Source organism: Chlamydomonas reinhardtii, chromosome 7 (genome assembly GCF_000002595.2).
Source record: "Chlamydomonas reinhardtii strain CC-503 cw92 mt+ chromosome 7, whole genome shotgun sequence".
Taxonomy (NCBI): domain Eukaryota; kingdom Viridiplantae; phylum Chlorophyta; class Chlorophyceae; order Chlamydomonadales; family Chlamydomonadaceae; genus Chlamydomonas; species Chlamydomonas reinhardtii.
This window is the reverse complement of record NC_057010.1, coordinates 1,252,126-1,267,103: the sequence shown is the minus strand read 5'-3', so window position 1 is coordinate 1,267,103 and position 14,978 is coordinate 1,252,126. Positions and strand designations below refer to the sequence as shown.

Genomic DNA, 14,978 nt, shown 5'->3' with positions numbered 1-14,978 from the left:
CTCTGGGAAATGTTAAAGCTGGGAGCGTCACTCTGACACATGGCCGCGGCATCAACCCGGCCTTAAGTCTTCACAGAACCACAAAAGTCAGGGTCCGTCGTCAGATTCAGGTTCAGGTTCAGGTTCAGCGCCATGCATGGCTTCCCGCCCCCACACACTCGCACACCCCGACCTCAAGCTCATACCGTAATACGCAAACACATGGCCGCGGTATCAACCCGGCCCAAAGTCTTCATAGAACCACAAAGTCAAACGTGTTGTCTCTCATGCGTCCTCTGCCACCGCCGCCTGCTCCGTTGCCCCCGGTACTGGTGCCTGCTCCTCCGCCGCCGCTTGCGCAGCCGCCGCCTGCTGCCGTGCTGTGACAATGACTGCCACCATTGCGCACCACCACGCTGCCGCCACCACGGCCGGGTCCCGCGCCGCCATCTGTCTGAGCAGCTCCACCTCAGCAGCCGTCGGGGCACCACCGCCACCACCCGCCGCCGGCAGGGAACCGCCACCGCCACCAGCCGCCGGCTGGCGGCAGAGGTACTGCGGCCGGGGTGCACCGTAGTACTGGTGCTGCATCAGCCACAGCATGTTGCGCGCCGCCTGCACGTCCCGGTCGCGCAGGTGCTCCACCCGGCCTTCTGCCAGGCCGCACTCCTTGCATTACGAGACACCTAGCACCAGGGCCCAGCTCGGGGCGAGAGCGGTTAGGCCTTTGTCAGTCTTCTGCGTGAGGACCCTGCTTTCTTCTCGGTATCAAGCGCTATCAACACCATAAATGCGGAGCAAGCTGCTGTCTGAAGCGCGGTGCTATTCAGGATGCCAGCGCCTCAAAGTTGGGGCAGTGTTTGGACTAAGCCCAAACCGGGAGTGGCACCCGGCTGGGCGTCGGCTTCAACACTGCATGCAGCGCCGCACTCAGACACGCATTGCTCGCATCATCGCTCGATTACACGCGCACTGTACTGTAGACCCTGTACTACGCCCTGTACTGTAGACCCTACAGACGCAACCCCACGAATAGGCTGACGCACAAATCCTGCGTGCCGTCAACGCAAACCCGCACAGCACGTCTCCAGCCCGCACTACAGCGCCTCAAGCGCCCCAGCCACGCACATTTCCAGGATTGCCTGCCTGTGTTAAGAATCCACAATATTCCCTCACAAGCGCGCAACAAACCCCTTGCGGACGCTGGGCCAAGTAATAATGTTGGCGGTAACGAACAAGGGATGGCTTCCATGTAAAGGAAATAAATGTGTTATGTGCGCGCCCAATCCAAGGACAGGCCGAATCTCCTCGACTATCCATGGCACATGCAAGCGCAGCTTATACGGTGGCCAATCTGCACACGTGCTATTGTTGTAATGTTTGCAATGCAGTGCTAGCGTCGGCGGTCCGGGCGCGGAGGAAGAGGCGGCGGCTGAGGCAAATCCCCGCGATCTGCGCAAGGGCACGGCAGCGGACACAGGAAAGACTTAAGATCACAGGACGCCAAGCAGTTGACAAATGCGGGAGCAAGTGCAAGTGATGTGCTGCATCGTGTAACGGTTGCGTGAATGTTCTAGCCCTCAGTGCAAGAAACTGTCCGCCTCGGTTTCCACAACATGTGTGGGCCCGACTAGGTATAGCGTATATATTCAAGTACATCATTGGGCTTCCTGCACATCCTGGTCAGTCCGTGCATGCTCATGCGACTCTGTGAGAAACTGTGCGAAACGTGACAACAAAACACACCTGCGCCGTCCCGCTCCTGCCTGTCGTCGCGGCCGCGCTCCCGGCCGCGCTCCCGGTCGCGGGCGCCGTCCCGCCGCTCACGCTCCTTCTCACGCTCCCTGTCCCGGTCCCGATCGCGGTGATCCCGGTGATCCCGCCGATCCCTGTCCCGATCACGGCGGTCCCGGCTGCGGCTCCTGTGGTCCCGTCGGCTGCCGTTCCTGCAGTCAGTTGCATAGCAGAGCAGCCAGCCCCTCAGCGCAGGCGCCATCGGGTTACGCGGGGGTTCCGCTGCCTGCCCTCACTAAGCCGAGGTTGCCCGCCCGCCCCGACTGCTACTCCAAAGCCCAGCGCCCCCTATTTGCCGTGCCCATTTCCCTCTGCCTAACTCACCGGTGCCGGTCGCGGCTCCTGCTCCTGCTGCGCGACGGGCTGCGGCTGCGCCGCTGGTTGCGCTCCTGGCTGCGCTCGCGGCTGCGGCTGCGCTTACGCGACTGCACCGCGCCGCCCTCCACCGCCGACGTGGCGGGCCCGCCGCCGTTCGCCTGCCCGCCCGTCACCGTGGGGCCGCCGCCGCCGCCCTGGTGCAGCGTGGACACGGTGTCGGGGTCGGGCTTGGCGCCCGCTGCTGCCGCCGCCTGGGCCGCCTGCGCTGCGGCAGCCACCGCGGCCGCCTGTGCCGCATTGATGCTGGTCGCTAGAGCGCTGCCCTGCAGCCGCTGTTGCGCCGCCGCGACCGCGGCCGCCAGCATCTCCGCCGCGGTGCCCGGTGGCGCCGCCGTGGTCCCTGCCACCGGCAGCGCGCCCTGCTGCTGCGACGCCAGGTCCGGCCCGCCGCGGATGACGCTCGAGTCCTGCGCCACCGCCGGGCTGTCGTTGCCGACGTCGGGCGCCGGCGTGAGCTGCTTGTTGCCCAGGCCGCTGAGCGCCTGATGCTGCTTGAGCACCTCCGGGTTCACCTCGATGTAGTGTGCCTTGGGGCGCTGGTACAGCGCGTCCAGCGCAAGCACCACCTCCACCATCTGGTCGGTGGGCACCTTGAACGCCTCCCACCAGGCAGGGTTGGAGGGCAGCGGCACCTGCAGGAGTTGGAGCGGGGGGGCACGACAGCGCGGCCGCAGACTCAGCATCAGCAGTGAGGGGCAAGCAAGGCCGGGCAGGTGATGGCCGATAGCGGAAACGGCAAGCAGCAGCAACGTTGCTCTCCCCCCACCTGCAATCGCCGCGCCGCGAGGTAGATTGCGCCGGCCGCCACCACGTGCCCCTTGAAGCGCACGCACAGCGTAGTGCGCAGGCTGTCGTTGAGCATGTTCCACGCCAGCTGCTGCAGCTCGTCGCTGCCCTCCAGGCTGTGCACGAAGCTGTTGACAAACTTGTGCGGGTGCACGCAGTGGATGATGAAGCCAAACGTTTTCAGCAGGATGCGCTCGTACGTGATAACGCGCTCCTTCATGATGTCATACTCCTACACGGAGCAACGCAGTGGAGGTGGCGGAGGCGGAGAAAGTCACCCACCGATAGACCGGTTACGCGCCGGCTCGTCAGCGATCGTGCAACATCGCGCGACCAATCGAGCTTGGTGGTGGGCGGGGGCGAGGGGCATACTGCAACGACAGGACGAGGCAGCTGCTCAGCACCATGCTCGGGGGTGTGCAGCTCAACGTGCAGTGCCTAGGCGTCCTCACTTGCAGTCAACAACCCGTTGGGCCTGTGGGTGATCCGCGCACTGGCCTGTGCGAGACTTGCGGCCGATAACACCTCGGCAACCCATGCGAGGCCCACCCTGTGCCCCACGCACCCGCCAGGCTCCTGAAAACACGCGCAACCGCTACGCCACGCCCCAGTGCCAACAATGCAAACCCAAGGTTTGCTTTGGGCTCACCTTGGTCTCGGGTATCAGCAGCGGTAGGCTCCGGCTGCCATCCCTCCGCTTGTTGATCCGGTCAAACACCATCAACACGTCGCGTGTCCGCCGGTGGCTCTCCTCCAGCTTCGTCGCCAGAAAAAGGCACGCACATGCCATACGCTGCGAGGAAAGGAGCGGTCAGCCGGTCAGCAGAGTCTTTGCGTAGATCTCCCGAAGGGTCAGCCCCTTTGCGCTGGACATACTAACTTGTCTCAAATATATTCACATACGACCACATTTGCAAAAGCGGTGAGCGCCTGGGACCCGTGTGCCGCCGAATGCGAGCCGTCATTCCCGCCTCACCCGCACGTTGAAGTCCCGCATGCTCTTCCGGCAGAAGAACCGTTGGAAGAGCACCTGACCCGTCGCCATGACCGCTTGCGGACATTTTAGCAGGATCCCAGCCTCTTGAATGAGCTCGCAGCCGAAAATGCGGAGCGTCGTCTCCGTGTCCTCGTCTACACCGTGTTTCCGCGATGGCGTGTTTGATAGCTCCTCATCGGTAAGGTAGAACGTATCCAAGTTGTTGTAGATCATCCGGCAGACAGGAAACGGCCAGCGGACTGGGCGGTGCCCAGCGGTCAAGCGTCGTTTGTCGTCAAGTGTATAGTCCTAGTGTATGGGTATGCGTGTATATCAAGTTATGGCCCCTGAACGCTCGGGCCTCCAGGAGTCTGTGGCCCCAGGCCCCCGCTTCCACATCGGTGGCGGATGCGGCTGGTCCCGAGAAGGATGAGCAGCTCAACATTTGCATGCTGCTGAGAGACACTGATACAGCCATCGCACGGGGCCGATAGCGGATAGCCCGAGCCGGCGATAGAATGGCATCGTCTGCAACTGCGTGCACGCTTCATAATCAGGGTTTGGTTGCTGGAAGGGCAAGCTCATGCGTGCACAAAGCATGCACGTAAGTATAATCTTTGAAGGGTAGCCTTGAGCGATTGCGGCCCCGACTCAACAGCCGACCCAATGCACCCCTCGCTCGGTGCAGTGCTCCCCGTTGCTTCACTGCTGAATAAACAATCAAACGACCCACCGCAGACACCATATCACCGAAAATCCTGTTCGCTGCCGAGTCCCACGGGTCCCGTTGACGACGGGGCGTCGCCGTTGTCTGCACCGAGCGAGGGGTGCTTTGGGTCGGCTGTAGAGTCGGGGCCGTCGCAATGCGCGGCTCGCAGCTGCTCCTGCTGGCGCTGCTGGTTGTAGCTGCCGGGCACGCGGCCCTGGCACAGCTCGCGGCTCAGCCCTCCGAAACAGGCGGCAGCACCAGTGGCGGCGGCCTGAGGACCGCCGGCAGTAGCGGCGACGAGGCGGCGGGCAGCCTGTCCCGGGAGATCATCCGCACGCCTGCGCAGGGCGCGGCAGGGGGTCCGGGTGCGACGCAGCAGCAGATGGGGGCGGGCCCGGTCTGCGCGAACGGCCTCAGCCGTGTGCAATGCCTGGTGGATCCTTGCGCGCTGTCAAGTGAGATCTGCTTGAGCGTGGGCCACGTCAGGGGCGGGCATGAATGGTTCGTTAGGTGCTGCCATCGGGCGTGGTGTTGCGTGATGCTGCACTGCGGGCTGTCGCCCATGCCCCTTGTGCTTCGCTTGACCGGTGACCACTGCTCAAACGTTTTACCCATACCCCCTGGGTAGCGATTGCTAGCTCTGTTGGGTGCCGGTCCGCCGCATTGCGTCTGCCGACCCCGCTGCCTCGCATTCCGCGCTCATGCTGATTTTGTGCATGAGACCAGAAGCCCTGCCGTTCTTTCACCCAATAAAATCCACCCCTGTGACCCCTACAGGCTGTCCCCGCGGCACCGAGTGCGTGTCCGACTACTGCGGTGGCTGCTTCGCCACCTGCGTGCGCGGCGGCGGCAGTAGTAGCAGTGGCAGTAGCGTCAGTGACGACGCCGCAGCCGACGGTGCCAGCGCCAACGCCACCTGCGCCGCCAACCGCGCCCCCTGCAACTGCACCAGTGACTGTTGCAGCAGTGCCTCAATCTGCGTCAGCTACACGCCCGCCTCCAGTAGCACCGGCGGTGGCACCGCTACCGGTGGCGGCAGCGGTACCGCCCTCGTCCCACGCCGCACTGGCAGTAGCAGTGGTGGCAGCGTCGGCACAGCTGCTCTCCCCCGCGAGGCGGCGGTGGGCAGTGGCGGCTCGGGACGGCGCCTCCTGCAGGCCGCGGTCACCGGCGTCGTCCCTCGGGGCACTGCACCTGCAGGTAGTGCGGGCAGTGCCGGCGGCGCCGCCGGGACTGTCGCAAGCGTCACTGCTGGCGGCGGCGCAGCTGGTGGCAACGGCGCAGGCCGGGTTATTGGCCCTGCGACTCCAGCCGATGCGGATGCGGATGTGGAGGCTACGGGCGACGTGGTTGAGGAGGAGCCCACCGTGACGACCCAGGCGCCGGCGGGGGTGCTGCTGACCGTGCCTGGCAGCGGCAACGGTAGCGGCACATGTGTGTCGCGGCGGGTGGTGGGCGCGGTGCAGCGGCGGCTGCAGCTGAGCGCCGCGACGGGGGCGGAGGGGCGCGCCACAGGCAACCTGACCGAGTACGCGTGCTAGCGGGGCCCAGGTTGCTTTGGTTCGATTCAGCAGGGCAAGGAGGCGAGTGGCAAGAAGGTTGCTTCGGTTGCCTGAGAGAGGTTCACGAGCCAGTGTTGGCCCTGCGCCGGACCCCAGGAAAGCCTGGTACAGGTGGGGAGAGGAGAGGCAGGGAGGACGCGGAGCCTAGGAGTAGGAGGAGCTTCGCGCTCAAGGCGAGTATTGTAAGGGAGAAGGGCGCGGATGAGGAGCCTGGTAAGGCGAGGTGCATGAGCGCGGGATCAGTGTTGAATGGTGTTGATGACTGGTGTGATGCGGTCTTGTTGCAAAATCGTCGCAGGCAGCGATCGGGTATTGCAGCCAGACTTTCTTGACGCATTCCAAGGACAACAACGCGGCGCATGGCGTGTGGGACTGTTGCTGCATGCGCACTGGGTTCCGCAGTTCCGGTACAGCATGGCCACCAGCGGCCACCAACTGCGCCAGTTGCGGCCATGAGGCCACGCCCCGGATGGGAAGCACGAAACAGGAGGCTCTCCTTCGCAAGGTGTCGCGTGCGTGCATGGCAGCTTCGTTGCTACAGACTGTGGGCGACTTAAGTTTGGTACCCGGGCGCTCTATGCCGAGAAGCCTTGCGTTCAAACGCGCCTCCGTTTATTGTTTAGTGTTACAGTGCACAGTACATCCTCCCCTCTCACCGGCCATCTCTGAGCTCACCTTCGGGTGCCACGTGGCACCTGCGGCATAGTCCCCATCCCAATACCCCGCTCTATCTTCCAGTCTCCAACTCTCCAGCCATCTTGACTTTCGTCGCCGTACACCACGCCGCCTACCGCGCCTTCCTGGACTTCACCTGGACAGTAACACGGGATCTCCGGTTCACCAAAGCCGTAGCTCCAATCACAGTTCTGATGCGACACGCAACCAACTGCAATGTCTCAAATACTGGATCAAAATCAATGTCTCATAGTGCATGGACTGCACGCACGCACGTGCGCGCGCGGGCGTAGTGTCCTGTACCCATGAGCAGCCACCTACGACATGGTCCAAATTCCGACTTTCATTCCGACAGGTAGCACAGCGTAGCGTTACGAATGGCAATTTCTATTCCTTCGCACGCCACAAAGCGATATGCCCCCTGACAAGCGTGCAATCCACAAACGAGCTCTGGCCGCCCAAGGCACGCTACGCGTACACAACTGGAAAGCAATGCTGCCCACCGAGTCCTCCGCGCGGCCCCATAGTATCGCGGTTGCTGTGACGCCATTTGCCTGCCCTACTCTCACGTTTACCGCCGCGCGTCATGCGCATACCTGAGCGGCGAGCACTGCAGTGTCAACCTGACAGACCTCAATTGCCGGGTATCCAGCACTAAGCTCAATAACCATAACTTGTTCAGGTGTGAAGCATGCCGAACAGACAAACAACCGAAAGGCATCTTGAAAACGTGCCTAAGTTGTCAAGCGCACAGCATGCCAAACGCGGCATTCGGGCTACAATCTGCCACCCACGCATGCACGCATTCAAACACACTTGAGCCGTGGCGCAGCACTGCTGGGCGTCCCCCGTCACGACAGCGCCCCACACCTAACCACTCCGCACCTCCGCAAACGCAAGCACCCGCACCCCATAACCATCTCACCAGAATCTATCCCGCTCCCTACTGCCACCGTGCCCCGCCTCTCCTCGCTTCCACCTGTACCCCTCGCCCCTACCGTGCCGCCGCCGCCGCTGGAGCCTTTCAAGCCACCCATGCCGCCACTGGTGCTTGTCATGCCTCCACCCGGCTCGCTCGTGCCGCCGGCGCCCGTGCTGCCGCTCAGGCAGTGCCGAAGCCGCTGGTGGGGCAGCCGGCGGCGTGCAGGGTGGCGCAGCGGCTGCGCAGGTCGGGCCAGGACTCCTTGCACACCTGCCAGATGTTCTTGCAGATGTCGTGCACCAGGTGCTCCGGCAGCTGGGACAGCACGTCCTGCGAGTGTGGGAGGCGGAGGAGAGAGTGTGTAGCGTGTGAGTGTGTGGCGCGTGTGAGTGTGTGGCGCGTGTGTGTTTATGCGTTGTGTGTGTGTCTGTTATGTGTGTGTGTTGTGTGAGTGTGCTGTGTGTGTGCGCAAACGGGGGGAGTGACCCCGTGTAAGCCATGCGGTGCACTGCAACGGCTTGTGTTTTATGGGGCTACACCCTCCCCCTCCCATCCAGACCAGCGCCCCGCTCGCTTGCCAGGCACCCGCTGCCCCTGCACATGCACACGCCTCCACACACACACATACACGCACACACGCCCCATACCCCTCCCACCCCGCACCTGCAGTCCGCTGACGTCCTTGGCACCGTACAGCGCGGCCTTGACCGCCGCCACCATCTTCTCGCACACGGTGTTTGGCGCCACGCACTTCAATGCCTCGTCGATCTCCTCCTTCAGTCGGTCCTTCAGGCTTGCAATCACCTGTGGGTGCGTGCGCGCATGCGTGTGTTAGGAAGGGTAACGAAGGCAACAGCAGGACTGTGGCTATGCGTGCGTGTTTGCGCAGAGGGGTGGAGAAGTGTGTCAAGCGAGGTGGGATAAGTGTGAGGACTGTCTAAGGCAGGATCAGAACTGTCTAAAGCAGGATCACTGCACGGGATCACTGCCGCCCAACAATTAACGCTGTGCTCGGGCACACAAAAAGTGCCACCCTGATTCTCGATGAATCTGGTACAGACGCACACGGCATCCCCCGCCGTTATGTTTTGACTACCCGCCCACGCCCACACGCCCACACCGCACCTGCTCCTGCAGCCTCAGCTTGGTGCCCTGGTCCACGATGATGCGGTGCTGGGCGGCCACCTGCGCGGGAGGAGAGGGGGAGAGGTGAGGAGGGACGCCGGGGGCATGGAACACGTTGTTGAAGAGGTGAAAGTCACAACTAGTAATCGGACTGAGCCAGGGTTGTCAGCACAGGGAGTTTTGTCCAGCGCCGCGCCATGAAAGACTCCGATGCACGCGCAAAAAACCTTTAGACGCCTCTCCAAACCTTCCACCACCACCCCTCCGGCTCCTCCCCCATTCTGCTCTCCTCCTCCTGCCCCTCACCTGCTGCTGGCTGTGCCCCAGCGCCGCGCGAGTTGCCTCCAGCTCCGCCGCCTGCCCGGCGCTGTGCTGCTGCAGCGAGGCCACGGCGGCGGCCTGCTGAGACACCGTGGACTGCAGAGCCGCTGCGGCCGCCTCCAGCTCGCCGTTGCGGACCTGCGCGTGTGCGTGACACGTGTGTGTACGTGCAAGGCAAGGACTGGTTTGCGGCCTAGCTGGCAGACGCCCTCAACCAGACACACGCGCTCGGATATGATACACATCCCCAACCCTAGGCCCGCTTCTCGCGATCCTCTCGGTTACTGTAGATTGCTTCCTGGGAATGGTGGGAACTACTTGGCCCGCCCTCGCCCTTGGCCTCGGCCCCCCTCGCTCTCACCTCCACGGCCTTGAGTGCCGCCACCTGCGCCGTGAGCAAGTCCACAGCCGTCTGCAGCGCGCTCTGCTCGCCCTTCTTACGCTGCCTGCGTGGGGGTCGACCGGCGACGTTGCATGAGTCGGGACACACACACACACACACACACACACACACACACACACACACACACACATACACACACGCGCGCGCGCGCGCGCGTTGGGCTTTCCCAGCTGTCACTCCTCCAGCACCGTGCCTCGCCGGTACTGCCGCCCAGCCGCCCAGCCTACCCATACCACACCGCCCCGTGTCCTCCTTTCAACACCCACCTCCCCCGCCCCGCCTTTCTGGCATCAAACCCACCTGTACTTCTGCTGCGCGATGCGGTTGGACTCCATCTGCTCGGCATTGCGCTGCCGCCGCTTCTTCACACCCGATGACGCCTTGCCGCCCTTGCTGCTGCCCCGCCGCCCGCGGCCGCCCGCGTCGCCGGCCCCGCTGACGCCCGGCGTCTGTGTGGTGTGGTCCATGTCTGAGTCTCCGCTGTCGCCGTCACCGTCGCGTCCGTCGCGGTCGCCATCTCCGTCGCCGTCCTCTGATGATGGGTTCGAGCCGGCCCTGCAGGTGCAGCACAGGAGAGGGGTGAATGGCAGTAGCGGGCACGGCCGGGCAGGGCAGGCGTGGACGCGAGGTAATGGGGTGCAACGCCGGAAGGCAGGCCAGCTTAAGACAACAGCGGGAAAGGAGGTCAGCGCAGCAGGAATGGAAAGGCAGATGGGGAAGGGCGAGGAGCCAGACATATGACTCACCAGTTCTGGGCGCGTGTGTGGTCGCTGCTACCGCCGCTGGGGCTGGGCAGAGTGCTTTGGTGCGTCAGCGCTGCGGGGAGCAGGGGCCGGTCAAGCGTGAATGGAGCATGTGGGTTGGGTGCATACAGCTTCCGTTGTCCCTACAGAAGCTGCATGAACCTTAAGACCTAGGCTGCGAGTCCGCCCACGGTGTCCGCCTGTGATGTCCGCCTCCAACTCCTGCTCAGCCCTCCCACCCTCCAAGCTGCGGGCTCACACTCACACCCGCGCCTGCACCCGCATTCCGATCCTCACCTGCGGCGCGCTCGTCAGAGGGAATGGGGCCGGTGGGCGGCGCGGTGGTGACTAGCGGCGCGGTGATGATGGGTGGCGCGTGGTGCAGGTGTGGGAGGTCTAGGGGCAGAGCGGCGTCCGGTGCGAACGATGCTGGCGTGGCCCCGGCGTCGCCATTGGGAGCCAGATCCATCTGAAGCAGCTCCGCCAGTTCATCAAACGGCAAAAGGTTTTCACCCTCGTCGTTCCTAAAGACGCTGAACAGCATCTGGGAGTCAAAGCGCTGCGGGCGAGTGGGGTTGGGAGAATTGGGCAGGTGCGGAGGGGGGTGGGCGGGTCAGAGATTTAGCTGTTTGCGCTGCAGGGCACAGTGATGAAATGCAAGGACACGCGCTGCAACAGCGCGTTGGGGATCAAGGCTGGCACAGGACAGGGCACGTAACCGTGTGGGCCCCTGATTGTCACGAAACCCTCCGCCACGAGCCTTTTGGCGCCGGTTCGGCGGTTGGTAGCAGTGGATGCGGCCCTTCCTCGCCCCCGGCCCGTCTTTGCATGCCTCTGAACACACGCGTCTAGATTCCCGCTCGCGCCTGAGGCTCCCGCTCTGGTTGCGCCCACGCGCACCCAGCAACGCCCTCACCTCCATCTTGCGTCCGCTCAGCGACGATGCCCGCAGGCAGATGTTATTAGACCTCCTGGCAATACAATGAAGCTAAAAAACGCAATCCGGGCTCGCCAATCGAACTCGAAAGTTGACGCACAATTGACGCCCTTGCCGGGAAGACCAGTTTCGCTATCGATGGAGCTTGTTTGTATATCACGTATGAAGAAGTGACCAACTATGGGGCAGGAAGTCAGTCAAGAGCTGTGTCTAGAAAGATTGAGTGCGCAACGTTGCGCATAAAATGCAACTCTGCACTCTGCCCGAGTGCCACGCGTGCAGCTGGGCTATTATATCTATAACATGCACATACGTTGCAAGCCATGAAAAGGCGGGTTGGGCTGGAGAGTTCTACTGAACCATGGGACCGGCAAACCCGACCAGGCCCGACCCCGCAGTGACGGGCAGGGACGGCCTGTCCGGGCCCTCCCTGGCCCGCCACGCGTGCTGCAGTCCCAGGCGGTTGGTCATGTCGCAATGCACATATGGCGTCCTAGCCACGTCCGCTGTGGTACGTAGGTGTGTAGGCTGACCTGCTGGATGGTCCGCACCTCCTCCCTTGCACCCTGCATGCTCCTGGGGCACGTGTTTTCGGGGACCAAACTAGCTGCATATACAAGTGTTGCAGGCGTTATAAGGGCCCCCCGGCCCGGGCCTAGGTTTCTACAAGGACAGGAATGCACGTCGTGCTCACCACCTTGTAACCACACACAACGTGTTGAGGGGCCCACTAGTCCAGCTCCTTAGTGTGAGGAGGGACACTGGGTCACCAGGATTGCACATGCAGGTGTCGCAATGCTGCACCCCTGGGAGGCAGCGCGATGGCTGAGGGAGAAATGAGCAAATATGTAGGCAACTGAAGGTGGCATAGGGTGGGCCAAGACAGCAGGTGTAAGCCAGAACGCGTGGAATACCCGGGTCTGTATCACAAATACTGGTTCCTGAAATCCGCATGGGGCGGAGGTTGTGGACCTTGAGCGTGGGCAAAGCGCGGGTAGGCGGGTTATGTGGCAGGGGCGGCAGTGGTGGATGCTTCCAGCCGGCCATGGGACAGTGGTAAGGCAGGTTGGTAAAGTCCCGCAGGGTGCAGCTGATTCCCAGAACCCGACAGATGGCACACAATTGGCAACGGCAGGGCAGGAGTGCGAGGCTGGTCGAACGCCGGAGTTACTGTACCGACAAGTTGCTGGCTGGCTGGAAGTTTGCTGACGCACATTCCTCACGTTCCGGGCGCCCGGCCAGGCGATAGCACCACACAGACACACCGCAACGCCACACTCGCGCCGGCCGGTGGTGTACACAGCTGGGACAGAATGACAGGTGGAGCAACACGGCTGATGAGCTAAACGGATCGGGCAAGTGGATTTGGTAGGGAAGGATTCGGCCGTATTGCGGCCAAGCTAGATGGAAGATGCGGCCAGTAGGTCATGCGGCTAGGAGTCAGCCCGGACCAGGGCACCCCTGGCCCGGACCCCAGCCAAAGGACACCCGCTACTACATGCGCAGGATGCGCATTTCGTTTCCTTAAAGTCAGTGCGGAGGCATGTCATATGGCCGATTGGCACACGTCACTGTAACAAAGTAAAGACACTGACATACCTTTGCAGATACAGTGCGGTTGTGACAAAGCTGAGTTGTTCGGCCGCTTAACGCAGGCTCCTAAGAGAACATAGTAACATACTGGTGCTGTGGCGAGCCCGTAAATCTCGGCAAGAAAAGGTGGCTCTCCCTTGCAAGGGAAAAGTGGGCTGAGCCCACGCCACGTCCTCCGGCCGAAGGTTCCGATACTAGCCTCATCTCCCGGACATATATAGCCGGGGACCGCCCGCCATATGCGCCCAGTCGCGCCCAGCTATCAAGCACTAGTGCAGCAGGCAGCAGGCCAACCAGAGGACAAGTGTTCCCCGGTCACGGGAAAAGGGGCTGAGCCCCTCCACAGTCTGAGGCCGAACAACCTCATCGCCCGGACATAGCCGGGGTCGGTTTCCACAGGCACATAGCCAAACACCTACCGCTACGCAGTACTCCGGCTTGCCCCTCCCCCCTCAGGGCGCTCCATGCCGTGCGCCCCGGAATGCGGTGTGGGGATGGACTGGCGGATGGTGGAAGCATCATATAGGTCTGCTGGGGGCTGCGAGCAGCCATACTACTGGTCATGATATTGCCTTCGGTAGCTCAGGGCGCCGCGGGCTGGGGGTGGGTAAGTGAGCGGGGATGGGGGCTCGGACTCAGCGGGGGCACGGACTCAGGGCGTGGAAGCCAGCGAGAAGCGGGCGAGAGTAACGCCGATGTGCCGGGTGATGTGCGAGCAGAATACAGAACGCGGCATTCGTCATTACGGGGAAACTAAAACAGATAGCGCCAACCTTTTGCGCCTCGCGCTTTCGCGCGCAATTTCCAGGATCCTCCAACGCGTCGATTCCTCCGTCTTGCGTCCTTCCGTGCCGGGAGCCTTGATTATCGATACAATTTGTGATATATTGTATGTTGCGCTGGAGCTCTAATGCAAACGCTGCGCTTGTGCGTTTACCCCACTCTGGCATAGGGCTTGCGTTTTCATAATGTTACGCCTTGCAATACATACATAGAAAGGCGCATTATTTGCACGACAAATTTCGCTGCGCTCGGGTTTCAAGTAAGGTTATAACTCAAGTCAAAACTGGAATAACCGGGAGGGCCCCCCGCGGCGAGCTCGATGCGACAAGTCCAGCTGGCTTGAGGGGGCCGTAGCTCAGCTTTCAGGAAGGATTCTTGTGATGTGTGCGGGTGGGTGAGCGTGGGGTTGTGGGTACGTCGCGGGGGTGTGAGGATTGCGTGGGGGGTTGGGTGCCTGCCCCCTTAGCGTGATCTGCATCAAAGCACTGTCGCCTTGGACGGAAGCCTCGGCACAAGCGGAGCCACCACCGCAGGCAACGGTGCAGCAACAGCTGGGGTCGTGGCGTGGACTGCAGCAGCAGGTGCTGCAGGTCTCAGCGACGCGCAGTGCGTGACCTCGCAGTTGCAGGCAGCAGGTTTGCAGCATGGATGGGGTCAGCTGCAGCTTCCGCGCACAACCGTGCACGACATCATGGAGCGAGGGCTGGACCGTGCAAGTGTAAATTACCACACAGCAGCTGGCAGCCGCCAACACGGCAGCCGTACAGGCTGGTCAATTGATGCGGGCACGGGATGCGGTTGGGGCTGGAGGCGGAGCGGTAACGACAGAAGCGGAGGGCGAGGCATGGGCGAAAGAACACTGTCAGGAGATCACCGGCCACCTGCACATCTTCTTCAGCAGTGGCCCGACGCCTGGGCAGCAATCGCCATCGCTGTGCCCCCCTGAGGCGGACACGGCGGCGGCGGCCACAGGTGCGGGGGCTGCTGGCAGCGGAAGTGGACTGACCTCCAGCCACCGCCCGCGTGGGGGCACCGGGCCTGCTCAGAATTTGCTTGGCTGCACTGTTTGCCACGTCAGTGCGGCTGGGCCCTGCTTCACCCTCCTGCCCCGTGTCGTGTACACTTGCTGCCGTCAGTGCAGTGCGACTCTGCTTTTCGCCCCTGCATCCTCGCTCGTTCCCCGCTGGTGTGCAATTCGTGCTGTGCTACCAGCACCGGGTCCCTCTCATGTGCGATGTGCATCCCCCCCCCCCGGCTCTATGCTTCAGCAGCGGCCAGCAGTGCAAGTGCTG

The 14,978-nt window shown here is 62.7% G+C and overlaps 3 protein-coding genes across 3 annotated transcripts; 1 reads left to right on the top strand and 2 right to left on the bottom strand.

Moving 5' to 3' along the window:
* CHLRE_07g321650v5 (uncharacterized protein) lies at nucleotides 1–4,522 on the bottom strand. Its single transcript, XM_001700803.2, has 6 exons — nucleotides 3,914–4,522; nucleotides 3,587–3,730; nucleotides 2,918–3,169; nucleotides 2,098–2,783; nucleotides 1,726–1,925; nucleotides 1–1,431 (listed from the first exon to the last, which is right to left on the bottom strand). The coding sequence occupies exons 1-6, from the start codon at nucleotides 4,145–4,147 to the stop codon at nucleotides 1,373–1,375; spliced, it is 1,575 nt and encodes a 524-aa protein (XP_001700855.2). The 5' UTR covers nucleotides 4,148–4,522; the 3' UTR covers nucleotides 1–1,372.
* A 110-nt stretch (nucleotides 4,523–4,632) lies between these two features.
* On the top strand, nucleotides 4,633–6,778 carry CHLRE_07g321600v5 (uncharacterized protein). Its single transcript, XM_043063980.1, has 2 exons — nucleotides 4,633–5,077; nucleotides 5,400–6,778. Exons 1-2 carry the CDS (start codon nucleotides 4,777–4,779, stop codon nucleotides 6,161–6,163), a joined length of 1,065 nt encoding a protein of 354 aa, XP_042922548.1. The 5' UTR covers nucleotides 4,633–4,776; the 3' UTR covers nucleotides 6,164–6,778.
* A 19-nt stretch (nucleotides 6,779–6,797) lies between these two features.
* On the bottom strand, nucleotides 6,798–11,462 carry CHLRE_07g321550v5 (uncharacterized protein). The gene is made up of 9 exons (XM_001700802.2): nucleotides 11,290–11,462; nucleotides 10,671–10,932; nucleotides 10,377–10,446; nucleotides 9,931–10,185; nucleotides 9,589–9,673; nucleotides 9,213–9,365; nucleotides 8,907–8,966; nucleotides 8,445–8,585; nucleotides 6,798–8,111 (listed from the first exon to the last, which is right to left on the bottom strand). Exons 1-9 carry the CDS (start codon nucleotides 11,293–11,295, stop codon nucleotides 7,962–7,964), a joined length of 1,182 nt encoding a protein of 393 aa, XP_001700854.2. The 5' UTR covers nucleotides 11,296–11,462; the 3' UTR covers nucleotides 6,798–7,961.
* Nucleotides 11,463–14,978: the final 3,516 nt, after the last annotated feature.

What these genes read in the sequence shown, in the direction of transcription:
- CHLRE_07g321550v5 (XM_001700802.2), bottom strand. An exon ending in CACACACGCGCCCAGAACTG is followed by an intron (nt 10,186 to 10,376) that starts GTGAGTCATATG and finishes CTGCACCTGCAG; the next exon opens with GGCCGGCTCGAACCCATCAT. An exon ending in TGGGGCACAGCCAGCAGCAG is followed by an intron (nt 8,967 to 9,212) that starts GTGAGGGGCAGG and finishes CCTCCCGCGCAG; the next exon opens with GTGGCCGCCCAGCACCGCAT.
- CHLRE_07g321600v5 (XM_043063980.1), top strand. Translation starts at nt 4,777, where the DNA reads ATGCGCGGCTCGCAGCTGCTCCTGCTGGCGCTGCTGGTTGTAGCTGCC. An exon ending in GGATCCTTGCGCGCTGTCAA is followed by an intron (nt 5,078 to 5,399) that starts GTGAGATCTGCT and finishes TGACCCCTACAG; the next exon opens with GCTGTCCCCGCGGCACCGAG.
- CHLRE_07g321650v5 (XM_001700803.2), bottom strand. Translation starts at nt 4,147, where the DNA reads ATGATCTACAACAACTTGGATACGTTCTACCTTACCGATGAGGAGCTA. An exon ending in TCGCGGCGCGGCGATTGCAG is followed by an intron (nt 2,784 to 2,917) that starts GTGGGGGGAGAG and finishes CAACTCCTGCAG; the next exon opens with GTGCCGCTGCCCTCCAACCC. An exon ending in GCAGGAGCGGGACGGCGCAG is followed by an intron (nt 1,432 to 1,725) that starts GTGTGTTTTGTT and finishes GCCCTTGCGCAG; the next exon opens with ATCGCGGGGATTTGCCTCAG.